The 24,548-nt window shown below is 41.7% G+C and overlaps 3 protein-coding genes across 10 annotated transcripts in view; 2 read left to right on the plus strand and 1 right to left on the minus strand.

Moving 5' to 3' along the window:
• Positions 1–14,146, plus strand: part of RBBP5 (RB binding protein 5, histone lysine methyltransferase complex subunit) — a 51,152-nt gene extending 37,006 nt beyond the window's left edge. For 2 of the 7 annotated variants that reach the window (XM_053606952.1, XM_053606956.1), the window contains 6 exons: positions 121–192; positions 1,465–1,582; positions 3,258–3,327; positions 3,738–3,967; positions 5,292–5,483; positions 9,364–9,446. In XM_053606952.1, coding sequence (XP_053462927.1) covers positions 121–192; positions 1,465–1,582; positions 3,258–3,327; positions 3,738–3,967; positions 5,292–5,483; positions 9,364–9,404 — 723 coding nt within the window. In that variant the 3' untranslated portion in view covers positions 9,405–9,446. Of the gene's footprint in view, positions 1–120; positions 193–1,464; positions 1,583–3,257; positions 3,328–3,737; positions 3,968–5,291; positions 5,484–9,363; positions 9,447–11,273 lie in introns of those variants that run through there. The other 5 variants (XM_053606949.1, XM_053606951.1, XM_053606954.1 and 2 more) reach the window with 5 other exon arrangements.
• Positions 14,147–15,711: 1,565 nt separating this feature from the next.
• TMEM81 (transmembrane protein 81) lies at positions 15,712–18,042 on the plus strand. The gene has a single exon (XM_053607036.1). The coding sequence runs from the start codon at positions 16,034–16,036 to the stop codon at positions 16,946–16,948; it is 915 nt and encodes a 304-aa protein (XP_053463011.1). The 5' UTR covers positions 15,712–16,033; the 3' UTR covers positions 16,949–18,042.
• Positions 18,043–20,052: 2,010 nt separating this feature from the next.
• CNTN2 (contactin 2) overlaps positions 20,053–24,548 on the minus strand; it is a 35,082-nt gene continuing 30,586 nt past the window's right edge. For both annotated transcript variants that reach the window (XM_053607326.1, XM_053607327.1), the window contains one exon: positions 20,053–24,262. In XM_053607326.1, coding sequence (XP_053463301.1) covers positions 24,153–24,262 — 110 coding nt within the window. In that variant the 3' untranslated portion in view covers positions 20,053–24,152. The remainder of the gene's footprint in view (positions 24,263–24,548) is intronic.

Raw genomic sequence — 24,548 nt, forward strand, 5'->3', positions numbered from 1 at the left:
TATTCACTCACCTTAGCCTCCCAAAGTACTAGGACTATAGGAGTGAGCCACCGTGCCTGCCCAAGCCAGAATATCTTGAATCGATTTTGCAACGTTTTTCTTGTTTTCTTTAAAATTTAGTGGCATCCTGTTCGACCCATCATAGCATCCATTTCTAGTGGAGTGGTATCTATCTGGGCACAAAATCAAGTGGTGAGTATATTTCTGGTTTCTTACTTTGAAACTGGATACCCTTAGTTTCAAAGAACTGTATACATAATAAGCTAATAATTAATTATGCTTTTTTATTGAATATGGTTTTGAAGCCTAATTAAATAGGTTCAGTGCATCAAGTTTTACTTTATTTTTATTGGAAGATCCTGATCCAAAGCTAGTTGACTAGATTTATTTTCAGAGAGAAAGTCTTTTTATTTTTTTGAGATGGAGTCTCACTTCATCACCCTAGGTAGAGTGCCATAGTGTCATAGCTCATAGCAACTTCAAACTCTTAGGCTCAAGTGATCCTCTCGCCTCAGCTTCCTGAGTAGCTGGAACTATAGGCGCCTGTCACAACGCCCAGCTAGTTTTTCTGTTTTTAGTAGAGGTAGGATCTTGCCCTGCTCAGGCTGGTCTTGAACTCCTGAGCTGAGGCAGTTCACTCACCTTGGCCTCCCAAAGTGCTAGGATTATAAGCGTGAGCTACCACACCTAGCTAGGGAGAATATCTTTAACACTAGACTTTCTATTAAACATTTTTCTGTTTCTTTTTGATATATATTTTTCTTTTGGTATTCTTAGTTTCAGCTCAGTTTCTGATTTACATATTGGTTTTACTTTGAACCCTTTAATGAATATTTGTAATCCGTGTACTTACAGGAAATTTTAATATTTTACCTCAAAATTACATCTTAAAAAGATCAAAGAGGATTTTATTTACGTAAGAACTATAGTTAATAACTTAAAATGTTTAAGATAAATACTTTTTTTTTTTTTTTTGGCCAGGGCTGGGCTTGAACCCACCACCTCTGGCATATGGGACTGGCGCCCTACCCCGTTGAGCCACAGGCACCACCCTAAGATAATACCTTTAAGTGGTAAAACCTACAGATACCTAAATTTTTATTCTCAAATAAAATTGTCAAATTTTATTGAAAATTTGACAATAAAAATGCCAAATTTAATCTCAAGAGTTCTTGGTCTCTTTCATACTGAGATCATTCATTTCATTTCTTTTTTTTTTTAATTTTTTTTTTTTTTTGTAGAGACAGAGTCTCACTTTATGGCCCTCAGTAGAGTGCTGTGGCCTCACACAGCTCACAGCAACCTCCAACTCCTGGGCTTAAGCGATTCTCTTGCCTCAGCCTGGGTAGCTGGGACTACAGGCGCCTGCCACAACGCCTGGCTACATTCTTTTCATTTCTAATGTCTAGATTACAGATACTGCTTTCTCATATGGTTAAATAGTATATTTTGTTTGTGGCATAGGAAAACTGGAGTGCATTTGCACCAGACTTCAAAGAATTGGATGAAAATGTAGAATATGAGGAAAGGGAATCAGAGTTTGATATTGAAGATGAAGATAAGAGTGAGCCTGAGCAGACAGGTAATATTTTTCAATTGCAGTTACTATTTTCTAAAGGGAAAATAATTTCTTCACTTACTATTCTTAATTCGTGTTGTAAATTTATTTCAATACTTAGTCTAAAGTATCACTTTGTTCTTAAACTTAGATGGTTTTTAGTGTTTGGAGAGTCTTAATTTATAAAGCATTAACTAGGGGCTTGTATGGGCATTACCAGAACTCAAAACAGCTCGCTTATATCATGTGATCTGTCTCATTGTCACTCAGTGAGAGAAAGGTCCAGAGCCTGGGCTCTAGTGTCAGACTGCCTTGGATAAAATACTTTTATTACTTACTTCTTAATTTCCTCATCTGTAAAATTGGGGCAATATAGTACCCGCCTTTTAGAGTTGTGGGGAATAAATGAAATAATTCACGTAACACACTTAATATATGCATAGGCCAACAGTTGCATTAGAATGTTAATGCAGCTCCATTCACAGTCGCCGAGATGTGGAATCAACACAAATGTCCATCAATACGTGCATGAATTAATAAACTGTGGTATATGTGTGCCATGGAGTACTATTCAGCCATAAAAGGAGACTTTATGTCCTTTGTATTAATCTGGATGGAGTTGGAGAACATTCTCCCTGGTAAAATATCACAAGAATGGAAAAGCAAATATCCAGTGTACTCAATATTAATAATGAAACCAGTAGATGAACAGATACATGCTCACATAAGAGAAAGACACAATTAAACTCAAGTGGAGTGAGGGGAGAGGAGAAAGGAGGGAGGGGGACTGGTGTGCTGTCATCTAACAGGCACAATGAAGGGTACATGGCACACCTCCTGGGGCAGGGGCACAACTACAACTTGGACTGCCTAACAAATGCAAGCAATGTAACCTAATTGTCTTGTACCCTTGTATTGATCTGACAAAACATATATATATATGCATGCCTAGGCCATAATAAGCACTCATGTTATTTTCCATTATGATTATGACTGTAATCATTCTTATTTTTATCTCTTCTGAACTTCTAGATAGAAGCTCCCTGAGAATGAAGATTTGACTTTTTATCCCCATTGTGTCTAACACAGGGCTTTACACATAGTAGGGGTTCATGTGTGCGAATGCTTAGGATGGCACTGTCAGTGAGTCAGTGATTAATGCCACAGATCATTGACTTCTGGGCCACTTGATGGTACCAGGAATCAGGAAGTCAGGCTTGAGGTTAGTACTCTACAGTTTGAAAGTGCTGGTCCTCACTTCTTTGATATTAGATGACTTTCATGCCTCATGTGTTTTAGGAAGACCTCCAGGGATGCAGAGTGTTATGGATTATATTGACATTGTTGGGTTATGTTCTGTCAAGCCTTGCCAGACGTCAACATAAACTTTTTCTCCTTGCATATACCTTTACTGTATCACTTACTATATTAAATTGAAATTATCCATTTGTATCTGTCTCCTTAATTAACCTATGAACCTTTTTCTGAAGAACTTTTCCCAACTTTCTTGGTCATTGCTCTATTTCCACTGCCTAGCATAGGATAGAAATTCAGCACATATTTGTTAAATAATTAAGAAAAAGGAACGTTTGTTTTTTCCTTTGTTGTTTCTAGATGTCAGTTTATGAAAACTATTAAGCTACAAGTAAAAGCAGCTTTCTGCATCTTCTCAAACCTCTCCTGTGTTTCTGTCCTTTAGGGGCTGATGCTGCAGAAGATGAGGAAGTGGATGTCACCAGTGTGGACCCCATTGCTGCCTTCTGTAGCAGGTGAGCCAGCATAGAAGGCCGGGGCCATCTAGAACACGCCTCCTCCCCAGTTGCAGGCAGAGGGATTAGGGTACACTGGCTATCCCTCCAGTCCCATCTACCCAATAGCTAGACGAGATAACTCCTTGAGTATACAAGAAATACAAAATAATCTTCTCTAGACTTACTTTCCTTGCCTTTCTCACTGATGGAGAATTTAAGGAACTGAAGTAATTCATTTATCTTGTTTAATTTTACTACAGATTTTATTAATCGTATTGTCCGATTTCCTTTAATTCATCTTGGCTTTCTTAAAGTTCTAGATCCATACTTGTTGCTTATGTTTAATATAGGCAATGGAGGAAGGGCTCGTGGTTTAAGCAACTATCTCCTCTTTTTTCCAATCCCTTGTCTGATCCTGTTCCAAATAGTGATGAAGAGCTGGAAGATTCAAAGGCTCTATTGTATTTACCCATTGCCCCTGAGGTAGAAGACCCAGAAGAAAATCCTTACGGCCCCCCACCGGATGCAGTCCAAACCTCCTTGATGGATGAAGGGGCTAATTCAGAGAAGAAGAGGCAGTCTTCAGCAGATGGGTCCCAGCCACCAAAGAAGAAACCCAAAACAACCAATATAGAACTTCAAGGAGTACCAAATGATGGTAAGAGTTTCATCTTTTCCCTGTTGCCCAACAAATGCCACTCTTTACTGCCCAGTGCACTTTGGTAATTTCCTGTTTGAACAGTCGTACCTTAAAGGACTTTTCCCAGGAGTCTTTCTCATAGTGCTTTACAACTTTGTAATGGTTGCATTTGTGTTCACTTCTTTTATAAAATGGAGGAGTTTTGCCCTTCAGTACCTTGCCCCTGAGGTGACACACTGTTCAGTCTTGTGATGCTTGGCTCAAGGTTCGTTTTATTATACTATTCTTCTTTTTAAAAATTTTTCCCAGAGAGTGGTTTTATTAGGTGGTAAAGTACTAGGTGGACCTGGGCAATCATTTCATTCTTTCTGCCTCCTTTGTAGACTGACTTTGGAAGCCTTTATTATGTCTTGCAGTAGGTAGGGATGGCCAGAGGGGTGTGTGTGTGTGTGTTTATGTTTACTCCTGAGCATCCGCCATTCTTTTTTCTTTTAGCTAACTACAGATCAATTAAGTATGCAACTGTGCATTTCCCTGATGCTATTGATTGTATGTTCTGTTTCAGGCATGGTCTTGTGGTTTGTATACCATTACTGATATACAACCAGCTTTTAGATTTTTTTTCTTTTTTTTTGAGACAGAGTCTCACTTATTAACCCTCGGTAGAGTGCCGTGGTGTCACAGCTCACAGCAACCTCCAAATCCTTGGGTTTAGGCAGTTCTCTTGCCTCAGCCTTCCAAGTAGCTGGGACTACAGGTGACCACCACAACGCCTGGCCTTTTTTTTTTTTTTTTTTTGCAGTTTGGCTGGGGCTAGGTTTGAACCCACCACCCTCAGTATATGGGGCCGGTACCCTACCCACAGAGCCACAGGCACTGCCCTACAACCAGCTTTTGTATCAACCTTGCAAGTTGTTTTACTATCCCTGCTTTTCAAAGGAGAAAATTTAGGCTAAGGTTATATTTGAGAGGTTACATAATTTGTCCAAGGTCTCATGGTGGTGTGGGGTCAGGATTGTGTGTGTGTGTGTGTGTGTGTGTGTTTCCCTGTTTTGGCATGGTTTGGAATAGTATCAATGCATCTTTCAGCTGCTATTCAGTTTATAGTTGCTATGGCTTGTTATAAGTCACAATATATTGGCTGTGTGTGATTTTGGCCAAATGACTATTTCTCATTTAATGTCCACTCTTATGTAGTTTTTAAAATAATAAACAAGGCAAACTTTTCTCTTTATATTAGCGGATCTGAGACACAAAGCAACATTCTTTGCTCACAAAGTTTTGTTTGGGGTGATGGGACTGGTGTGTGGATCCCTTTCCAAGCCTCTCTATCCTTTTGCAGAAGTCCATCCACTACTGGGTGTGAAGGGGGATGGCAAATCCAAGAAGAAGCAAGCAGGCCGGCCTAAAGGATCAAAAGGTAAAGAGAAAGATTCTCCATTTAAACCGAAACTCTACAAAGGGGACAGAGGTTTACCTCTGGAAGGATCAGCGAAGGGTAAAGTGCAGGCGGAACTCAGCCAGCCCTTGACAGGTAAGGACACATTGGGAGCACTGGCTTGCTTCGTGGCCTTGCTTTGTACAGCCTCTGACGCCATTTAACTGCTGCATTTTTTTTTTTTTTTTTTTTTTTTGCCTTCCCTCCTTTTCCTAGCAGTAGATAATCTTTGAATTTTAAGCTGCTGCTAAGGGCAGGCTAAACCACATTTGGCTTAATTCAGGGGCTCTTAACCTTGGGTTCTTAAATACTAAGAGAATCTATATTCCTCTGATACTCTGTGTAAAATATTATTTGAATAATTTTCTGGGGAAGATATCCATAGCTTTCATCAGATTCCTGTGGGAATCTATGAGCCACAAAAGTGTAAGAACCCCTGCTTTAATTCATTTCTGTTTGCTCTGAGGTTTTTTGTTTGTTTAATCTCAGACGAAAGTGCCAAATAGCCAGAAATACAAGCTTGTTTAGTGTAGTCCCTGACTGTTTAACTATAGCATCTTATTTTTCTCTCTTCACATTGTTCAAATCCCACAGATGATGTCTTTCTCCCAGTAGTCTAGCAGCCATAATGAAGTTTTTAGTATCATCATGTTCAGGAAGATGAGGGGTTCCCCCCCCCATATTTGAAAACAGGAGATTATCAAAAACACAGAAACTATAGTATCGAGATAGCTTCTTAACACTTAAGTCTTTTGAAACTTAAAATTTGGATTTTCTCACTTTTATATGATTAAGAGATTTTTACTGGGGGATGGAAAACAATTTTAACTTCCTACCAAAAATTTGTGAACCTAGGCTAAATGGTCTTTTGTTTAGAAAATATTAATTAAATTAGAATCCATTTCTATTCAAATGTTGGGTTTCAAAAGTTTATTTTGATTTTGTTTTATATGTAAGCCCTGTGTTAATACAATACTCTCAATTTTTTGTAGCTATTAGCTTAGTTGAATCAAAAGCCAGGATCGTTAACATCAGTAGTTGTATTTAGGCTTTTTTCCATTTGTTTAAAAAAAATTATTTTATTTTATTTTTTGAGACAGAATCTCACTTTATCACCCTTGGTAGAGTGCCGTGGCATTACAGCTCACAGCAACCTCTAACTCTTGGGCTCAAGCGATTCTCTTGCCTCAGCCTCCCAAGCAGCACAATGCCTGGCTTCCTTTTTTAGAGATGAGGTCTCCCTCTGGCTCAGGCTGGTCTCGAACTCTGAGCTCAAGCAACCCATCTGCCTCAGCCTCCCAGAGGGCTAGGATTACAGACGTGAGCCACTGCACCTGGCCCCATTTGCTTTAAAATTTTAATGTAGTGTGTTAATCTAAATGTGTGATAAGTACTAGAATGCAAACAGAATTGTTTAATGTATCCCTCAGTCATTGTCTATTATAAACGTGATTGGCTTCTTTCTACAGAGAAGCTGAAACAGCCTCCGATACTCATCATTTTGAGTATTTCACCTCAAATTTGCTAGATTTAGACTTTAGTTTTTTGTAGCTCAACACCATATCACTGAGCACCAAGATTTTTTCCCCAAGGACAATATTTATGATGTTGCACTGATAATCACTTACCACCTCCACAATCAGTCCACGAAAGGCTGTGTCTGTATATATTGTAAAATAGCCAGAACGGTCATATGGGCATGGCCAACAACGATCACAGATTGACTAGATGCAATTAAATATGACCTTTCTATAACCTACTTCTTGTACAAGCTGATGCCAGTATAGAAGAGAAGCAATTTAGAGTTTAAATAGATTTCCCTGGCCAAGAAAGCGAAAATGTTTGTGATTTGAAATGTGGCCAAATATATTCTATTAATTAAAACACTTTAGGATAGAGTATCCTGGCTTCTTTAAAACCTGTCTGTAATTTTATCATGTACTTTGGTAATGATATGGTAAATAAACCATTTCAAACTTGTAAATATCTCACATTTTATTCTCTCTATATAATACAGTGATTTCAGCTTCTAATTATAATTGATGTGATCGCTGACAGTAACTAATTATCATTAGCAGTTTCTATACTGGGCCTTCTGTCAGAGGCACCAGGAAGTGCTGTTAGATTTTACAACTCAGGGTATAACAGCAGTGATGTTTCTCAGCTGTGCTTCAGAAATATCTAAATGAGTGTCAGTATCAGAATGTTGGAACGTTTACTGGGCCATGAAGGAATGAGCCTTTTTATTCCATAAAATTCTCAAAATACTGAGTACATGTATTAGTGTTATTAATTTAGTGAGAGAAGAAAGCTTACAGTAATATTTTGAACTATATGTAGGACATATATTTTAGTATTTGTACAAGTCAACATTTCAAATCTCCTAATAAGTGTAGAAACTCCATTATCAGGGGTTTATTAGAAGATGATTCTCATTCACTTTACAGACACAGTTAAATGAAGTACTGACCTCACTGAAGGCTAGAACTTGCATCATAGAAGGGCAAGGTGCTTTAAACTGGACTTTGTTTTCTAATTGTTAGGCTCTTAAGTTGGTCAACTGTAAAGAGAGACAACTATTTTAACAGCTTTACCCTTACAGGGACTGAAGGAAACTTTCACATGACAGCCCCACAGTGATAACATATTTTACAACAGCACACAGGCAAAGAAACTGCATAGATGACTGCAGACATTTCCCAGCTTTTCTGATTGCTTGCATTGCATGTTTCCCCATGTAATCTGTACTTCTTTCCTTTCCATTTTCTGCCTTCTTCTCTGGCCTTGGTTCTGCCTTTTTCTGAATGGAAATCTCTCAGACTGAAATGGCCAAATTAAACTCCAGAGTGCTGAGGAACAGGATTATTAAGAAACTTTAAAAGGGGGATGGAGGCATGATTCCAAGCCTTTCTTAGAAGGGCTGCATCCAGTTTTGTTGTTTTTTTTTTGAGCCAGAGTCTCACTTTGTCACCCTCAGTAGAGTACTGTGGTGTCACAGCTCACAGCAACCTCAAATTCTTAGGCTCAAGCGATTCTCTTGCCTCAGCCTCCCAAGTAGCTGGGAATATAGGTGCCCGCCATACTGCCCAGCTATTTTTAGAGACAGGGCTAGCTCAGACTGGTCTCAAACTTGTGAGCTCAGACGGTCTGCCCACCTTGGCCTCCCAGAGTGCTGGGATTACAGTGTGAGCCACCATGCCTGGCCTCTGCATCCAGCTTTATTGACCATTTGTGGCATAATTTGGATCTTTGTGAAGGCTGCACATTTGTGGGGGAGAGTGGTAAAACTGAATAGCTCAGATAATTCCGTCAAAAGTCTCAGTTTTAGGACAGCCTATCACATCTTTTATGTGGGATTCTTTGGGTGAAGGTGGGGCTTTATCCAGTGACATGGTTATCTTAGAGGGAGAGAGCTGCTGAGTCTGGCTGACACCTGCTGCTGGTTTGGATGTGGCCCACCAAGGGAAACACTTTGGCTTTTGGATCTCATGAGCTTCCACACCTTGGAAATTTTCACTAAAAGGCGGTATACAGTTGTAGATTTTCCCCTAGATAATGAGAAATGAAACCTGATCTAGAGTGTCTGAGGCAGAATCATCTTCAAAATCAGTCTGAGGGTTGTGTGTGCAGATTAAAGGTTTTGTGGACCACCCTTTTCCTCCCCTCCCACACCCTCACCAAGGACAACTTTTCCATTTGAGTCACATTGTTTGAAGGTAGGATTATAGGTGTTGAAGGCTGTGTTACTACCCAAATTAGATGAATGACAACTCCCTGTTAATATCTTCAATTAATGAGTTACTGAAGAAAATGTTCCTTAAACCGTGATTAGCCCTAATAAAACTACCATAGTCTGTTGCATGTTGCAACAGGAGAAGATGCATTTCAAGGGAAAATTGGAAGACAAGTAGACCCTATAGAAATAATCTGGCCACCTGGAATCTGGGGCTATAGAAACTTCTTTCCTGTCAAACAGCTCATCAGTATTGGATAGCACCAGAGGGCCCACATCCATGAAGACACTTTCTGTCTTGAGTGAAGACCCAACAGTGAAGCTTGGTAAGGGTAACCCTGAGCTTGGTACTTTTCAGAGAGACCAGGCTGACATGATGTGCACCATCTATCAAACAGCCCTCACTTACCTTAGATACTCTCCAGAGGCCAGTCCTTGGAACAGAAACTTGGGATGTGAACAGAATCACCAATTTCCTTGTTGCCCTGTAATTGCTCAAGGATTAGATCTCCTTGGCAGTAAATATCAGTAGTAAAGTCAGAGAAGGGTGTAATCTGTCCTATTTGTGGTCTAAAAACCTCTTAGGATGGTGGGCATGAAGGAGTTAGTGTACACATGGGTCTTTTGTAGGTGAAAAGGCCAAAGTGAGCTCAGGCGCTGCTCCTGGGAGTGGACAGGAACCACCCCTGGTGCCAGCCAGCACCTTGCTAGGGCTCTGAACCACCTCCAACTTATTTACAGAATTTATGATTGTTTTAAATGCTTGATAGTGAGTGAGGTGTTTTGTTTTTCTTTCTCTTTAAAAGAACAGTCTCTCAGACTAATGTATGAATTCCTACTGAAATCAGATAGCTAGTGGGCTATTCCTTATTATATGTGATCTTATTGAGGTAGGTTTTGAAAATCATGACTGTTCCCTTTGGTCACCCTGGATTGGGCTGCCTTTGGGAAGTACCAGTAATTGTTGATTATGAGGCAAATTTTCCTTCCTATCATTACTGGAGATTTCCTTTATGCTGCAGCTACATAATACATTTCCCCGGGGGTGGAGGGGCAGTTGCTGCTTCAGATCTTTGGTTGCCTGGGGTCTTCTGTGTTGCTATTTTTGTATGTTTTACCTTGTTCATGATATTGCTTGCTCTGGTTTTGGTTTGTTGCCTGATGCCTCAACAAGTCCTCTTTTTTTGTTCCTTTGCTTTTATTTCTTTAGTTTATTCACAAGAGCGAGATGATATAGAAACATGATCTGCCCTTAGCTAATCTACGTAAGATAGCTTATCAGTCATCTTGAGTACCCATTATTAATGTTCTTGATGCGTGATTAAACCACTTTTCTCCTATCATGATTTTAGGCTTAAAATGGCAAAGTTGTATTCATTTTTGAGCTGTTACAACTAAACTAATCCGTCTGCCAATAGCTCAGTGGTTAGGGCGCTGGCCACATGCTCTGGGGCTGGTGGTTTCCAACCCGGTCCGGGCCTGCTAAACAAAACAATAGCCGGGCGTTGTGGCGGGTGCCTGTAGTCCCAGCTACTTGGGAGGTTGAGGCAAGAGAATCGCTTAAGCCCAAGAGTTTGAGGTTGCTGTGAGCTTTGATGCCAGGGCACTCTCCCAAGGGTGACAAAGTGAGACTCTGTCTCGATAAAAACCAACCAAACAAAAAAAACTAAACTGATCAGGGTACCTGTGGGAACAGGGAAACTAGCCTTAGAGAGGTAAATGTATGGTATTGAGCCTTGTGTAGTGGATACCTGTGTCTGAGAGGTTTTCTTCAGTCAGCTTAAGACATTCCTTAATGTGTTTTATGTTGGGAGAGATGTGAAAAATAAGGGTGAGCTCAACTTTTATTTTTATCTACTGAACTATAAAAAGTTTAAATTCAATTTTTAACACTGTAACATTCAGTAGAGAGCTTGTACTAGTATGTTATAATTTCATTGTGCTTTCAGGCAAATATTATATTTTTATTGCCAGTTTTCATTTGTAGAGGAACTTTAAAAATTATGTTAAGTAAAATTTTATAAAGAGTACTTTGCTTTCATAATTTGGCCCATTTCTTTAAACCATTTTACCTTTAAGTGGCATGTTCTCCCCCATTCCAAATGACATTTGGGAGGATTTTCTTCACCTTGTTCTCTTTTTACACTTCCTAGTTAATATTTCACAGCAGTCCATTTAAGGATGTCCCTCAGAGGTTGAACAGCTTCTATGGAATAATCAGGGAAGTGTTCATTCGATTTTACTATTTAGGATATTATTTATTGTCAACATTTCACCATATTTGGGATTCTAAGGTGATAAGGATGTCAGTCACTTAAGGAACAGCAGGGCTTGGAAAAGGGTTTCTTGCTCACTGTTAATCATTTAGTTACTAATAGTCTAATATATTAAAGGCTAAAGGTGTAGTACTCTGAATTTCCTTTCCTCTACTTATTACACTTTGGGGGTTGCTAAGCATTATTTGTGACCATCTTAGAGAATGACTAGCAGCTTAGAAAATGTATGCACGGAGAACACTGATTGGGGGTAGGGGTTTGGAATTTGAATTCTTTGTTGTTTCAATAAAGATTAATTGGGAGTTGGAGTTGGTTTTAATTTTTCTTATAAAGGGGGAACTCTTGGTCCATGTGTACTTGTAATGCATTATCCAGCATCCATCATTATTTCTGTTCTTATAAATAACTAGTTTAAGTAGATTCTAAAAGAAAACTTTTGTATCTAATCTCTTTAGCAGGAGGAGCAATCTCAGAATTGTTATGAAGATCCTTGAAGTTCTTCGTTCTTCTCCGCTTTGCCATCATGTGGCCTCTGGACACTGTGGTCAGTCATTTGAGATTGACTTTAATTTAAAACAAAGGCCTCTGCATCCCACCCAGGAGGTGGGAGGAGTGAAATTTATATTTGAATGAAGAAGTGAATTATGGAAGAAGAGTATATGTCCCTTACCTTCCCTTTCAAGCATAAGTCCAAATAGGCTCTCAGGAATGAGGATTTGTGAAGACATCAAATAGGGGTTTTGATTCATTTAAACTTTGATGCTTATTTATGTTGCTGGAGAAAAGCGTTTTGCTCATCTAACTTTATCATTCCAGCATCATACCAAACTGACGCTTAGTTATGTTGCTGGAGAAAAGCGTTTTGCTCATCTAACTTTATCATACCAGCATCAGTTTGACTGTCATTTCCTATCTCCTGTAGCCTTCCATCCTCAATGCATGTAGTCGAGTGACTTGTTCATATCTGAAATTTTGCTACCAATATCCCAGGGAAACTTCTGTTGCAAATTCTCTTTCTTTCATTTTTTAAACTTACCTTCTTGCAAGATATCCCCTATATTTCCATACTGCATACAAAGGATGGGCAGAAAAGAAGGTGCTTGAATGATTTCAAAATTTCAGAAAGGCAAGAAAGATAAGAAGGCTCCCCTTTTCCTACCATATCACATTTTGCTCAAGAAGCTGAGCTGCAAGAGATCCAGGGTTTTTCCTGTTTTCCTTTCATTGCATGTTTCCCTTCAGTTTTGGTTCATTGTCATTAATCATGGTTTTTGAAGATAGCTAGTTTACTAGCTATCTTTAGTAAAAGATAGTAAAACTAGCTAGTTTTACTATCCATCTCTAGTAAAGAATCATCAGTAGTTTATATTGCTTTATTGGTGGTGGCTTTCAGAGATGGATACAAACCAACATGTTACTCAACAAGCTTCTTTTTTATTGGGGTGGGGGAATCTATGCAAGGACTAAGGTAAAACTGTCCAAAATCAAAGCAGCAACAGCACAGTTCAAATCAAAGATCAAGGTGAAATTTTTTTTTATCATTGCCTGTGGAAATCTATCCTCATTAGTCATTGCATTTTTCCCTTTTTATATCTTTATTCCTTTTTATATGTTTTCAGTCACTTCCTTTCTGTGAAAGGTTGCTAGGTTTTTTTGCCTTTTTCCCCCCTGCTTTTTGCTGTTCTTTAGATAGAAAGATTGGATAGACGTGTACATTAGGTGTTTGAAATTCACTGAAAATTTAGTCAGGAAGTCAGCTACTCAGTAGCCTCCCTGAATAGAGCTTTTAGTTGACCAGAAGTGCTTAACTTGGATCATCATTTTCTCAGTATTTTCAAGGAATAATTTAAATATTGTCCTTATTGTGAAATCTATATCAGTTGGTGGATGCTCCTATAGGTAGCCAAACACACTGATTACCTTTAGATTTTAGGATAGAATTCAAAGTAGAGCACATCAGTAAGAGCCTCTTTCTCTCATTCCATCTTTTAGAACCAGTGTATTAAGTAGTTGAAGAAAGAGCTCTCTCTGAGTCAGTTTCAAAATGTCTGTACTTTTAGATGGTATTACTTTTTCCTTAAATGCTCATTTTGTGCATTTCATACAAGTTAGACCAGTGATTGAGATTGATAGATGACTCACTTGACATGTTTTTGTTTTACAGACATAACCCATTCCAGTTTTCTTTGTACTCTACCCTGCAGTAGTATGCAAACTGTGTGATACAAGGGTTTCTGCCTTATTTCTGTGTGTGGTTTCCTCTGCCTGTACATTTGGATGTTTATGCTATATCCACCTCCTAAACTAGCTACTGAGAAAAGCCACTTAAGCCCTGTCAGATTATCTCTGGCAATAGCTCCTAATAATTATTTATGCTTTGAGAAATTTGTTTTCAGCTCCTAAAACCTTCTATCCATTTCAGTTTGACTTTCCTGATTTGTACAATATATGTATATTCTCTTCCTTTTTGTCTCTTCCCCACTCCCCCATTGTTTGGTTTTTTAAAATGTTCTGTAGTTTTGTACAAGATGAGACATAGCCTTGGGTATTTCTTGCTGAAGCTTTTATGCTTTGTAAATAAAATCGGATGTTTATTAAAGAACAGGTGTAGGTGTTTATTTGTAAACACTGCTCACTTCTGGGACTCACCAGCTGCTCTGCTTTTGTACAGAGGAAAATGTGGCTTACTGTGGTGATATAAAATCTTTCTGTGTGGAATATAGATCTGCAGTGGGTAGGGATGGTCAGGCAGTGTTGATTTCTGCCTGTAGACAAAACTATAAACAAATGATCTGAGCACAAAATTGTTAATCGAAAAGATCCCGTGGCAGTGATTGCTGTTCATATTCTTTAACTCAGTATGTTTGTGTAATTACCCTGAAGAGGCCATAGTGCTAGATATTCTGGAAGTTACAAAAATGCATGCCAGGAGGTTACTGCCTTCCAAGGTTCTTCTTAAATCTAAGTTACAGTTAAATTCCACTTTGTTGCCTTTGTTGGGATTAAATAGCTTCAAAATCTGTTGAATGCTTATCGTCTCCTAAAGAATAAGATGTTTCACAAAGTCTTGTAATTCAATCAGTGCCAAATCTTGAGTGTCTATTTATTAATCTTTTATGTGACTGAGAACCCCATCTTTGACATCATAGCTGTTTCATAGCAACCTTGACCTAAGTGAGCAATGAAATCCTCTGTTCTATAGCACTGAGAGTCAGGGAGCATTATCTATCATCTCACCCAGAAAATACACAACATGTCTTTGGTACCCTTGGGAAGCAAGAGTACCTAAAAGGGAGGGAGGTGCTGCCTTTAACACAGCCCTAAATATTCTCATTTGAAAAGGTCATCTTGGCCGTTGTCTTAATGAATTTTACAAAGTGTTTTCATGTACAGCATATCATTTGATGCTTAAAGTGACCTTCCTGAAATAGGCAAGGAGATCTTAATTTACAAAGGAGGAAATAGAAATTCAGGAATGGTAAGTCACTTGACTCCCAGACCAGAGTTCTTTATCTTTTTGTAGAAGGTTTAGGAGCATTCAAAGTAAATAAGTTAGGTTCTTTAAACCTCTCTTTTTTATTTTTATTTTTTAAAGACTTTAGTATTTCTTATTTGGTCACGTTTAACTTGGTGTTATGAAACCCTCCATTTAGATTCCACACTTTGGAAGGGAGGGGAAAGGGTGAGGAAGAATGTAAACTTCACTATGTATTTGAGGTAATTTGGAAATTCACTAAAAAGGTGGGTGGAATGCTTGACTACAAGGAGTTCTAGACTAACCTGAGCAAGAGTGAGACCCTGTCTCAAAAATAAATAAATAAATTCACTAAAAAATGTGGCAAGATTGAAGACTGACAAGGTGGTCTTTTTTTTTTTTTTTTTTGAGTGCTGTAGCATCACGGCTCACAGCAACCTCAAACTCTTGGGTTTAAGCATTTCTCTTGCCTCAGTCTCTAAGTAGCTGGGGCTACAGGCGCCTGCCACACACCTGGCTATTTTTTTGGTTGTAGTTGGCTCAGGCTGGATTCGAACACGCCAGCTCTGGTGTATGTGGCTGGCGCCCTAGCCACTGAGCTACAGGCATCGAGCCTGACGTGGTATTTAAATGACCATAGATAGTAAAGCAACAATATGATTTTTTTTTTCCTGCCTTACCTGTTAATAAATACTGAACTTTTGGCTTGGCGCCTGTGGCTCAAGAGGCTAAGGCGCTAGCCACATACCCCTAAGCTGGCAGGTGCAAATCCAGCCCGGGCCCGCCAAAACAACAATGACAGCTGCAACCAAAAAATAGCTGGGCGTTGTGGCAGGCGCCTGTAGTCCCAGCTACTTGGGGGGCGGAGGCAGGAGACTCGCTTGAGCCCAGGAGTTGGAGGTTGCTATGAGCTGTGAGCTGTGAGCTGTGATGCCACGGCACTCTACCCAGGGCGACAGCTTGAGACTCTGTCTTAAAAAATAATAAATAAATAAATACTGAGCTTTTATTAATTTGCACTGTTTTATTGACAATACACACATCGTATCTTTTGATTTTGAAGGATATCTCATGTCAAAGGAATCAAGTTACAATATTATAGAGGAATCAGCTGGAATACCCTGGGGGTACTGGCTGAGGGTAGTGAAATGCCTACCAAGACATGAAGGTTTTGGCTACTACTGTCATCCTTGGGAGCCTGGCGTTGGCCTCCCTGCTTTTGGTGGTGACTACACTTAAAACACTGGCCATTCCTGAGAAGCTGCAGGACGCTGTGGGGAGAGTTATTGTCAATGCCACAAGCTGTACTGTCACATGTGGCCTTGGCTACAAGGAGGAAACTGTCTGCGAGGTGGGCCCTGATGGAGTGAGAAGGAAGTGTAAGTCTCAGCGCTTGGAATGTCTGACCAACTGGATCTGTGGGATGCTCCATTTCACCATTCTCACCGGGAAGGAATTTGAGCTTAGCTGTCTGAGTCCAGACATCCTGGAGACTGGACAGGAAGCTTTCCGATTTACTTGGAGACTTGCTCGGGGGATCATCTCAACTGATGACGAGGTCTTCAAACCCTTCCGAGTTAATTCCCACTTTGTGAAGTTTCATTCTGCTCAGGAGTATGACTCAGGAACATACCGGTGTGATGTGCAGCTGTTAAAAAACTTGAGAATTGTCAAGAGGCTTTACTTTGGGCTGAGGGTCCTTCCTCCTCACTTGGTGAACCTGAATTTCTATCAGTCCCTAACTGAGAATCAGAAGTTAATAGATGAGGGCTTGGAAGTTAACCTCAGCAACTATTCCAAGCCTTACCACCCAAAGTGGGAAAAGAAGGTAGCATTAGCCTTGGCAATAGGTATTGCCAGTGGAGTGGTTGTTGGTATGTTGGTGAGCACTGCCTTCTGCCATCTGCTGAGGGGGACCTTTAGCAATGACACCCTCCAGAGCTTAAAAGCCTTGTTCCAGAAGGCCTGGATGACTTTTCTGCTTTTTAGGAAGCGAAACTTTTTAAAGGGGAATGAATGTTCTGGTTGCCTGATAGTGGAGTGGCTAAGATGGAGGGCCCCTACTGCCAATACATGATTAGGGGATGTGGAAGAGGGAACCTTGTGGCAGCTCTGGGCAATCATCTCTAACTTCTTACTGTCCCAGATGAATTTCTTTCTGATCTTCCCTGCCTTCTAGGTCCTTAGGAAACTGTAGGCATCGCCCCTGTTCTTGGGAAGAGTTCTAACATGCAGCTTGCATTCATTTTCTATCCTTTACAACTTGTATGTCTTCCCACCTCCATTTCCCCTTTTATGAGCAAAGCATTCAAGTAGAAGGATGTATTAATAGCTTTTATAGTGAAAGCATTTTTTCCCCTTCAATAAAAATAATACACAATAGCTATATGGAGATTTTCTTTTCTGCTTTTAGTTTAAAATTTCTTGATTTGTTTAAATTGTCCTATAATTAATCTGGCTTTCATTTTCTTTAGGTTTCTTAGAATAGACATTGAATAAATTGTCTGCTTTGTTGGGAGGGCTACCTGTGTGGCAGAGGTTGTTAGTAATGACATCTGACTCAGGTATGTAGAAGTCACTAAATGTTAATAAATTGTCTGCCACTCACTCGCCAGGTGAGCCCTCTGTTCAGTGTTAAAGTGCATTTCCTGGGAAAACAATGGCTCCTTCATCTGGCAGTTTCCCTGATGATTTAGACAGTCCTTGACTTGCTCCCTGCTCCCTTCCTTTTAGCTCTTTTGGTGCCCTGAAGTTTATGTTTCTGGAAAGGTCAACTGTATTAGTTTCTTATAGCAGTCAAGGCCCCAAAGGGAGGAGTGGTACCATTATTCCTCCATAGGAAATTTACTCATAAGAGGCTCAGGGGCCAGACTATGCCTAAGATAATTGGCTTGTGGAACCATCCAGGAAAAGCTAACATCTTGGCCATCAGCTGAACTAATTCTACTGAGGATATTATAGCATTTCTTTCTTTCACTTTTCTCTAGCTACAGGAAGAGGTAGCAGGAACTAGAGACCAGTAGTTCAGTTCTTTAGATGTGTGTCAGAATCACCTGGATGACGTTTTAAAAAATAAAGATTTCTGAGCCCTAACCCTGAAGATGCTAATTCAGTTTAGATGATGGCCAAAGGAGCTCTGTTATTTCCTTTACTTTTAACTTTTAAAGTAAATTTCACACCCATAGAAAAGTTGAAAGAAATGTTTGGTTACCACCCATAGACCCTTTACCAAGATTTACCGGTTAACATTTGCTACAGTTGTCTTTCCTTTTTTTTTTTTTGAGACAGAGTTTCACTATGTGGCCCTTGGTAGAGTGCTGTGGCATCAACCTCAAACTCTTGGGCTTAAGTGATTCTCTTGCCTCAGCCTCCCAAGTAGCTGGAACTACAGGTGCCTGCCACAACCAGCTATCTTTTGTTGCAGCTGTCATTGTTTAGCTGACCCAGGCTGGGTTTGAACCCGCCAGCCTCGGTATAGGTGGCTGGTGCCATAACTACTGTGCTGCGGGCACCGCGCCCCACAGTTGTCTTTCTAAATACATATTGATTTTGGTAAATCCTCTAAAACAGTGGTTCTCAACCTTCCTAATGCCACAGCCCTTTAATACAGTTCCTGTGGGTCGGAACCCACAGGTTGAGAACAGCTGCTCTGAAAGCTAATCACAGACATTGTGATCCTTTACTCCCAAATCATGCTTGCGTCTCCTAATAACATTATGTGTAGTTAAATATCTTTATCATACTTAAGAAAAAGAACAATTCCCTAATATTATATACAGTTTACACAAATTGAGCATCCCAAACATGAAAATCCACACTCTGTAATGCTCCAAAATCTGAAAATTTTTGGTGCTGACATGGCAAAGAGCAAAAGAAATGCTCTTTGGAGCAGCTCAGATTTTGGATTGTTTGGACCTGGGACGTCCATAAGTATAGTGCAGTGTTCCAAAATCCAAAAAATTCTGAAACATTTCTGGGTAAGGGATCTTAACCTGTATTCTCTTTTCAAAATATTTTAGCATTTTAATTTAATTTTTGACCTGGTATCAAATAAAGGTTCATATGTTACATTTCTCATAAATCTCTTATTTTGCAACAGCTCTGTATTTGGTTTTTCATGACACTGAATTTCTTCAGCAGTCTGGCTAGTCCAATAGTCTTAGTATCCAACGTTTGGATTTGTCATTTTCTCATGATGAGATTCATGAGGAATGAATATTAAATATTTTGGATATTTGGATCCCCTATGGGGATATGTACTTGCCATATCACATCAGGAGTTTCATAGTGTTAGGTTGACCCACTGTTGGTGATAATAAGATAGTAAGTTAAGGTGGTGACTGCTAGATCTCCCCAAAGGTATGTGTATATATATTTCCCCCTTTGTAATCTTTAATTGTTTGGTAATTGTTGTAATCTTTAAATGTTCACATAAACATTTTGGCATTCATTGATAGTCCTTGCCTTATTCACTGTTCCTTGTGTTGGGGGTGAAAAACGGTAATGGTAATTCTTTCTGTCTCTCTTTTGTTCTTTTTTTTTTTGAGACAGTCTCATTTTGTCACCCTTGGTTTTGAATGTCATGATGTCATAGCTCACAGCAACCTCAAACTTCTGGGCTCAACGGATTCTCTTGCCTCAGCCTCCTTAGTAGCTGGGAAGCTCTCCCCACCTTGCACTGAAACACTCAAACACATCTCATCTGTAAAGAAAGTGATCGATGGTTGTTGAATGTGTGACACTGTTGTGGCTGGAAACTGACTAGTAATTCAAATATTTTTGGTTGCTGTGAGCAGAGAGTAAAGACAAGAGTTGGGGGCCACTAGTATTGCTGTAGAAAGCAGCCTTTTAGGACCATTGAGTCAGCACCTCAAATGTCTTAAAAAATTGGGGAACCTTGAAGCAATACCATCCCACAAGCATTGTTTACCACCACTGGGTTAGGTGAAGCCAGTTCAGCACAGTGACTGCTCGTGCTCGGCCTTAAAATTTCTTGGCCTAATTTCCCCCACACCCCACACCCTAGGACTGAATGAAGCAATTTGGATTATATGTTGTAACTTAGAGTTGACTGTGTGAAGTGTGAAAGTATTGGAGAAAAATCTTCTGGAGTTACAGAACAGAAGGAGGTATGCTTTAGCCTGAATGGATGGAAACACCCACAGCTGGTGCCAGCTGCCTCAGGTTGAGAAACCATCTTTATTTAAGAACTGCCTGCTACCAGAGTCAATAAATAACTAGCATTACAAGAAGTACAAGACAGGAACAATAGGCCAGTGGGAGTGGTTCCATTTTAACAAACACTGGTCAAGTTAAGTCACTGGTCCAGTGAGTCCCGAGCACTTGCTGAGCTGTGAGCCTCTTTAAGCTGTGTAGGCCCTGGATGGGGTGGGTAAGTTGGAGGAGTCTTGGGGCCCAGGCAGGATGAACCCCATCTAAGGGTGCTAAGTGCCAAAGGCGTGGGGCTGTGGGTTAAACTGACCCATTTTGATTCTCTCCAGTTTTCCTTTGTTATCCTGCCTTCCCAGAGCCTATGACCATATATACAAGTCCATGGGCATGCTTTAGTCACCAGGTGCCTGTTCCATGGAGCTCTTTGAAGGCCTTTAGAAAAATGGCCATCAAATCCCTTTCCCACTACTCTAGAAGCTTCTTTGGCAACCCCATTCATGCCCAGGATGAAGCCCAGGTTAGGTCTGGCCCAGAGAGAGCACCACAGGTGTGAGGATATTGCTGTCTCTCCAACACAGCCCAATTGGCAGTCCCATTCTGAAACCAGCAAGAGAAGATTCCTATGTAGCCGGGGAAGAGAGTAAGGGGTTGAAACATTTTTTACCATCTTGGGCTTTTGTCCAGAGTCCAGGCTGGAGGCTCTTGGGACTGCTAAGATGCTGCATACACTGGGAAGAGCAATGGGTTGTAGCCAGAATTCTGGTGCACCTACCCCTCGATGACTTCCTTTAAGATATAGGAACCTCAGCAAGACTCCTGTGCCAAACACTTTCTGATTCTAAGAATCGCAGCCCTGGAAGGATACTTGCAGCCTCTCCCATGCCTCTTGTCACAGCTTCACCTGTGTTAGACCCCACATCAGCAGCTATCAAAATTCCTCAAAGGTCTCTAAAAAAGAAACCTTTCCCTTATTCTAGGATCACATTGCATAAGTTTCTTTCTTTCTTTTTTTTTTTTAACATCTAGCCTCACTCTCTCCTATTGTTACTTTATCAAAAGAGAAAAATACCACCCTTCTTCCCTTTCCCCATGGCCTTGCTGCTCGCTGGCACCGTCTGTATCTTTGATGCCCTGAATGGAAGTAGATAATCTGAACTTGCTGGGCCCTAAGACTCCATCTGGAGAGAGCTGCCCTCCCCTGAGGGTGGGGTAGACATCTGGACTGATAAAGCAATAAGGACTAGTAGCCACGGCAAGGAGCAAAGGGCTCTGCAGGCTGAGCCCAAGCGTATGCAGAATGGAGGGCTCTCATCTCCATGGGGCCTGAAGAGGCGTTTACAGGCCAGTGGAGTGTGAACTGGCCTGCAAACACCTTTTGGTCCTTAGTCCTTTGGCCACTAAGCTGTGGGACAGAATACTCGGTGTAACTTCCTTGGGCTTGGTGTGTCAGAGAGGTGAGACTCCAGACTGAGTCTTGACCGTAGTGAGAGGGCGCCACACTCCCTGCCCCCACCAGCCCAACTAAGCAGAGAAGACAAAAGTCAGAGAAGCTTGAGCACGAGGACGTCTAGAAGACATCTAGACTTCTCTGAGTAAGTACATGTACAAGCCATCCCCAGCAAGAGGCTGTTCCATTTTACACACTTGCATGTTCTCAAGTCACCTACCACCTAATAAACCTTGGCTAGTACTCTACCTGAAATCTCTAGACTGCAGGAACATGTGTTTTAGTATAGTTCCATGTTCCTCAGATTCTGTCAGCACAGCGGTTAGGTTTTCCTGGTTAAAAACCCTTTCTGGGTCCCCCAACAGGTCCGCCTTCCTCCCCTTCTGAATGGACCTCCTGAGAATTAAGGTACTTAGTCCTGAGTAAGTATCTTGTCTCAAGCTAGCTTAGGGGCTACAGCCTCCAATTTGCCAGCTCATCCCTCCCAGCCCAACAGTTAGACACCTGTCCCCACTGCAGCCCGAGGCAGTGGGGAAAGAATCAGATAAGCCTTGGAAGAACGTTTGTTTGCTTCAGCATCTTCTTTCTGATAGAGAGCCAGGCAGGCCAAATCAAAGCCAACATGGACCAGGAAGGGTGCTAGACCAAGTTTGGGGTCCCTATTAGGGAAGAATGGTCACACACCTGAGCCCCTAGCACCCTTGCATATGGGAGTGGGAACAGGTGCAGAGGATTTGATCAGCCAGCTCCAGGGAAGCTGTCCTGGGGTTGGGTTGGGACATGGGTTTAGTGGTGACAGAAGGCAAATGAGCTTACATTTTTTAAAAATTGTAGCGGGTAAACATCAACACAAACCTGCCCAGGAAAATAGAGCAGGACTTAAAAGTTTAAAAAACCATAACAAAATAGAACTCTAACTGTAAACTACAGAAAACAGGCTCAGGGAGCTTCCGGGGACATTGCCCTTCAGGATGCCTGTCCCACTGCTCCTGGTGGAGGGCCACCTGTCAAAGCATGGGCTCTGGGGTTTTCTGGTCATACTGCCACTGTTACCTGGATTTGGGGAATCTGTTCTGGCTTTGGCTTCTTTTCTTGGACAAGGGTGGGGGGCACTGGGAGCTTCAAGCTAACACTGCATCTTGAGGTCACAGCAGAAGCTAGGCTCAGAAGGCAAAGTAGGACTGGATGTCTCCTGGAATCTGCCTGTGCCTTGGGCTGGGACCCAGCCATGCCAATCCCCTTGAAGCAGAATTTTCACACCCCACTGGCCTTAACCACCTTCTTGGCCAGGCCAGAGCACTCGCTCCTTCCTCTGGATAGACAAAGAGCCTTGAACAGGAAGGTGAGAGAGTCAATTTCTTGTCTCAGCCCCATCACTTACACGCTGTGTGTGACCTTGGGAAGTCCCTAACGCTCTCTGGGCCTTCAGTTCCTCATCTATAAAGTGAGGGGTTTGGAAAAGTTGAGCTCAAAGGCCTCTGCTAACTCTATCATTCTGTGACTGATAATATACCCAGAGCTCAAAATAGGATGTCCCATTTATTAAACCCATTTCCTTCTGGGGAAATGCAAAAGAGCAGTCCAAGGCATTTCTGGGGAGTGGTTCTTGCCAATCGTGGGAGCATACAGGGCCACGTTTAATTATCCTCTGCCTTTCTCAGAAGCCTCCCGATTGCAGGACACAAATTAATGCTGTATTACTCTCCCAGGTGGATGAGTCAGTGCTGGGGGGTGGCCGCAGGTCTCAGGCAGAGCTGGAGAGAGAGGCGGGTACACAGTTGGCTGTCTCCAGCCCAAACCCTGGAGGGACTGTGCAGGATGGGTCTTGGTGGGGTGGTAGACCTCCCCGAGACAAGCCCTTTAGCCACCTAGCCTCTGTAAGTGGCCATGTCACCCTGGGGATGACAGGGTCGGGTTGGCAGTGTTGGATGAGAGTAACAACACCTGGATTGTGACTGCTTCAGGCCAAGGCTGGTACCCCTTTCCACCAGGTGTCCTGGTCTCTCAACCCTTTTCAGCTCCTACCCCTAGCAGACTGGAGTATCCTCCCCAAAAGTCAAAGGAGCTCAGGCTCAAGGCATTGGTTCTCAGCCACTTGGGCATGCAGGGGCCCTCATCGAGGTCCAGCAGTATGGCTCTTCAAGAGGAGAAAGTAGGAAGAGTTCTTGGTCCCAAGGTTTGCCCCTTTTCTCAGACTAAAGGGTGGTGATGTTGGCTTGTTTCACTTCCTCAGCCCCGTTCATGTCTGGTTCTCCTGCTGGGCCTTGGCCCCTGCTCTCAAGTGGCAGAGTCCATATGTGGTCCTGGAGTGCCGTCTCTGCTGAGTTGAAGATACGTATTTAAAACCCCTTCTTCCCCTAGGCCTGTTCCTTCCATCCAGGCACTGTAGAGGGTCCAGGCATAGGATTTAGTACCATCATGGAACATTACTGCCTAGTGCTTCTTGATTTAAAGAAAAAAATCTTCATGTGGGTTCTAACCTCTGGCAGAATATAAAATATCCTACCTCCTACAAAAAGAGCACTGTTTAAAGTTAGGTGTTTAAAACCAATCACTCTCAGGCACAGTGTTGAGCCACCTTTCAGCAAGAAGGGGCCAGAGCCAGCTGGCTGTGTCTGTCGGAGTTGGTGTCCAGCGGTGGTGCAGAGGGAGGGTGCTGAGATCAGAGCTCCAGAGAGCCTATGAGGACCAGCATCACCACAGAGTGGGTCAGAATGGTGCCAGGATGCAGCACTGGGCAGACCGCTGAGTTCTCCACCATCATGCTTGTGCCTGAAACCAGCAGGCAGAAGTGAGGAGGCTGAGTCAGGGGACCTGGGACCAGCCCAGACCCACCCTTGTGACAGGATCCAGACCTTTCCTAAGGAGACTTGCAGAGGGCTAGCTGTGGGCCTGGGATATTAGACAGCTAGATGGTATTCCCAGCCCTCTTTCTACAGCATTTTGTAGGACCTTTGCTTCTGCTGCTTGGTCTCAGCCTCCCCCTGTACCCCATACAAGGAGTACGCTCAAGGGTGTTTGGGGGTGGATAGAAGGTGGGGAAGGGCTTGGACAATTC

Source organism: Nycticebus coucang, chromosome 10 (assembly GCF_027406575.1).
Source record: "Nycticebus coucang isolate mNycCou1 chromosome 10, mNycCou1.pri, whole genome shotgun sequence".
In the NCBI taxonomy this organism is placed as follows: Eukaryota; Metazoa; Chordata; class Mammalia; order Primates; family Lorisidae; genus Nycticebus; species Nycticebus coucang.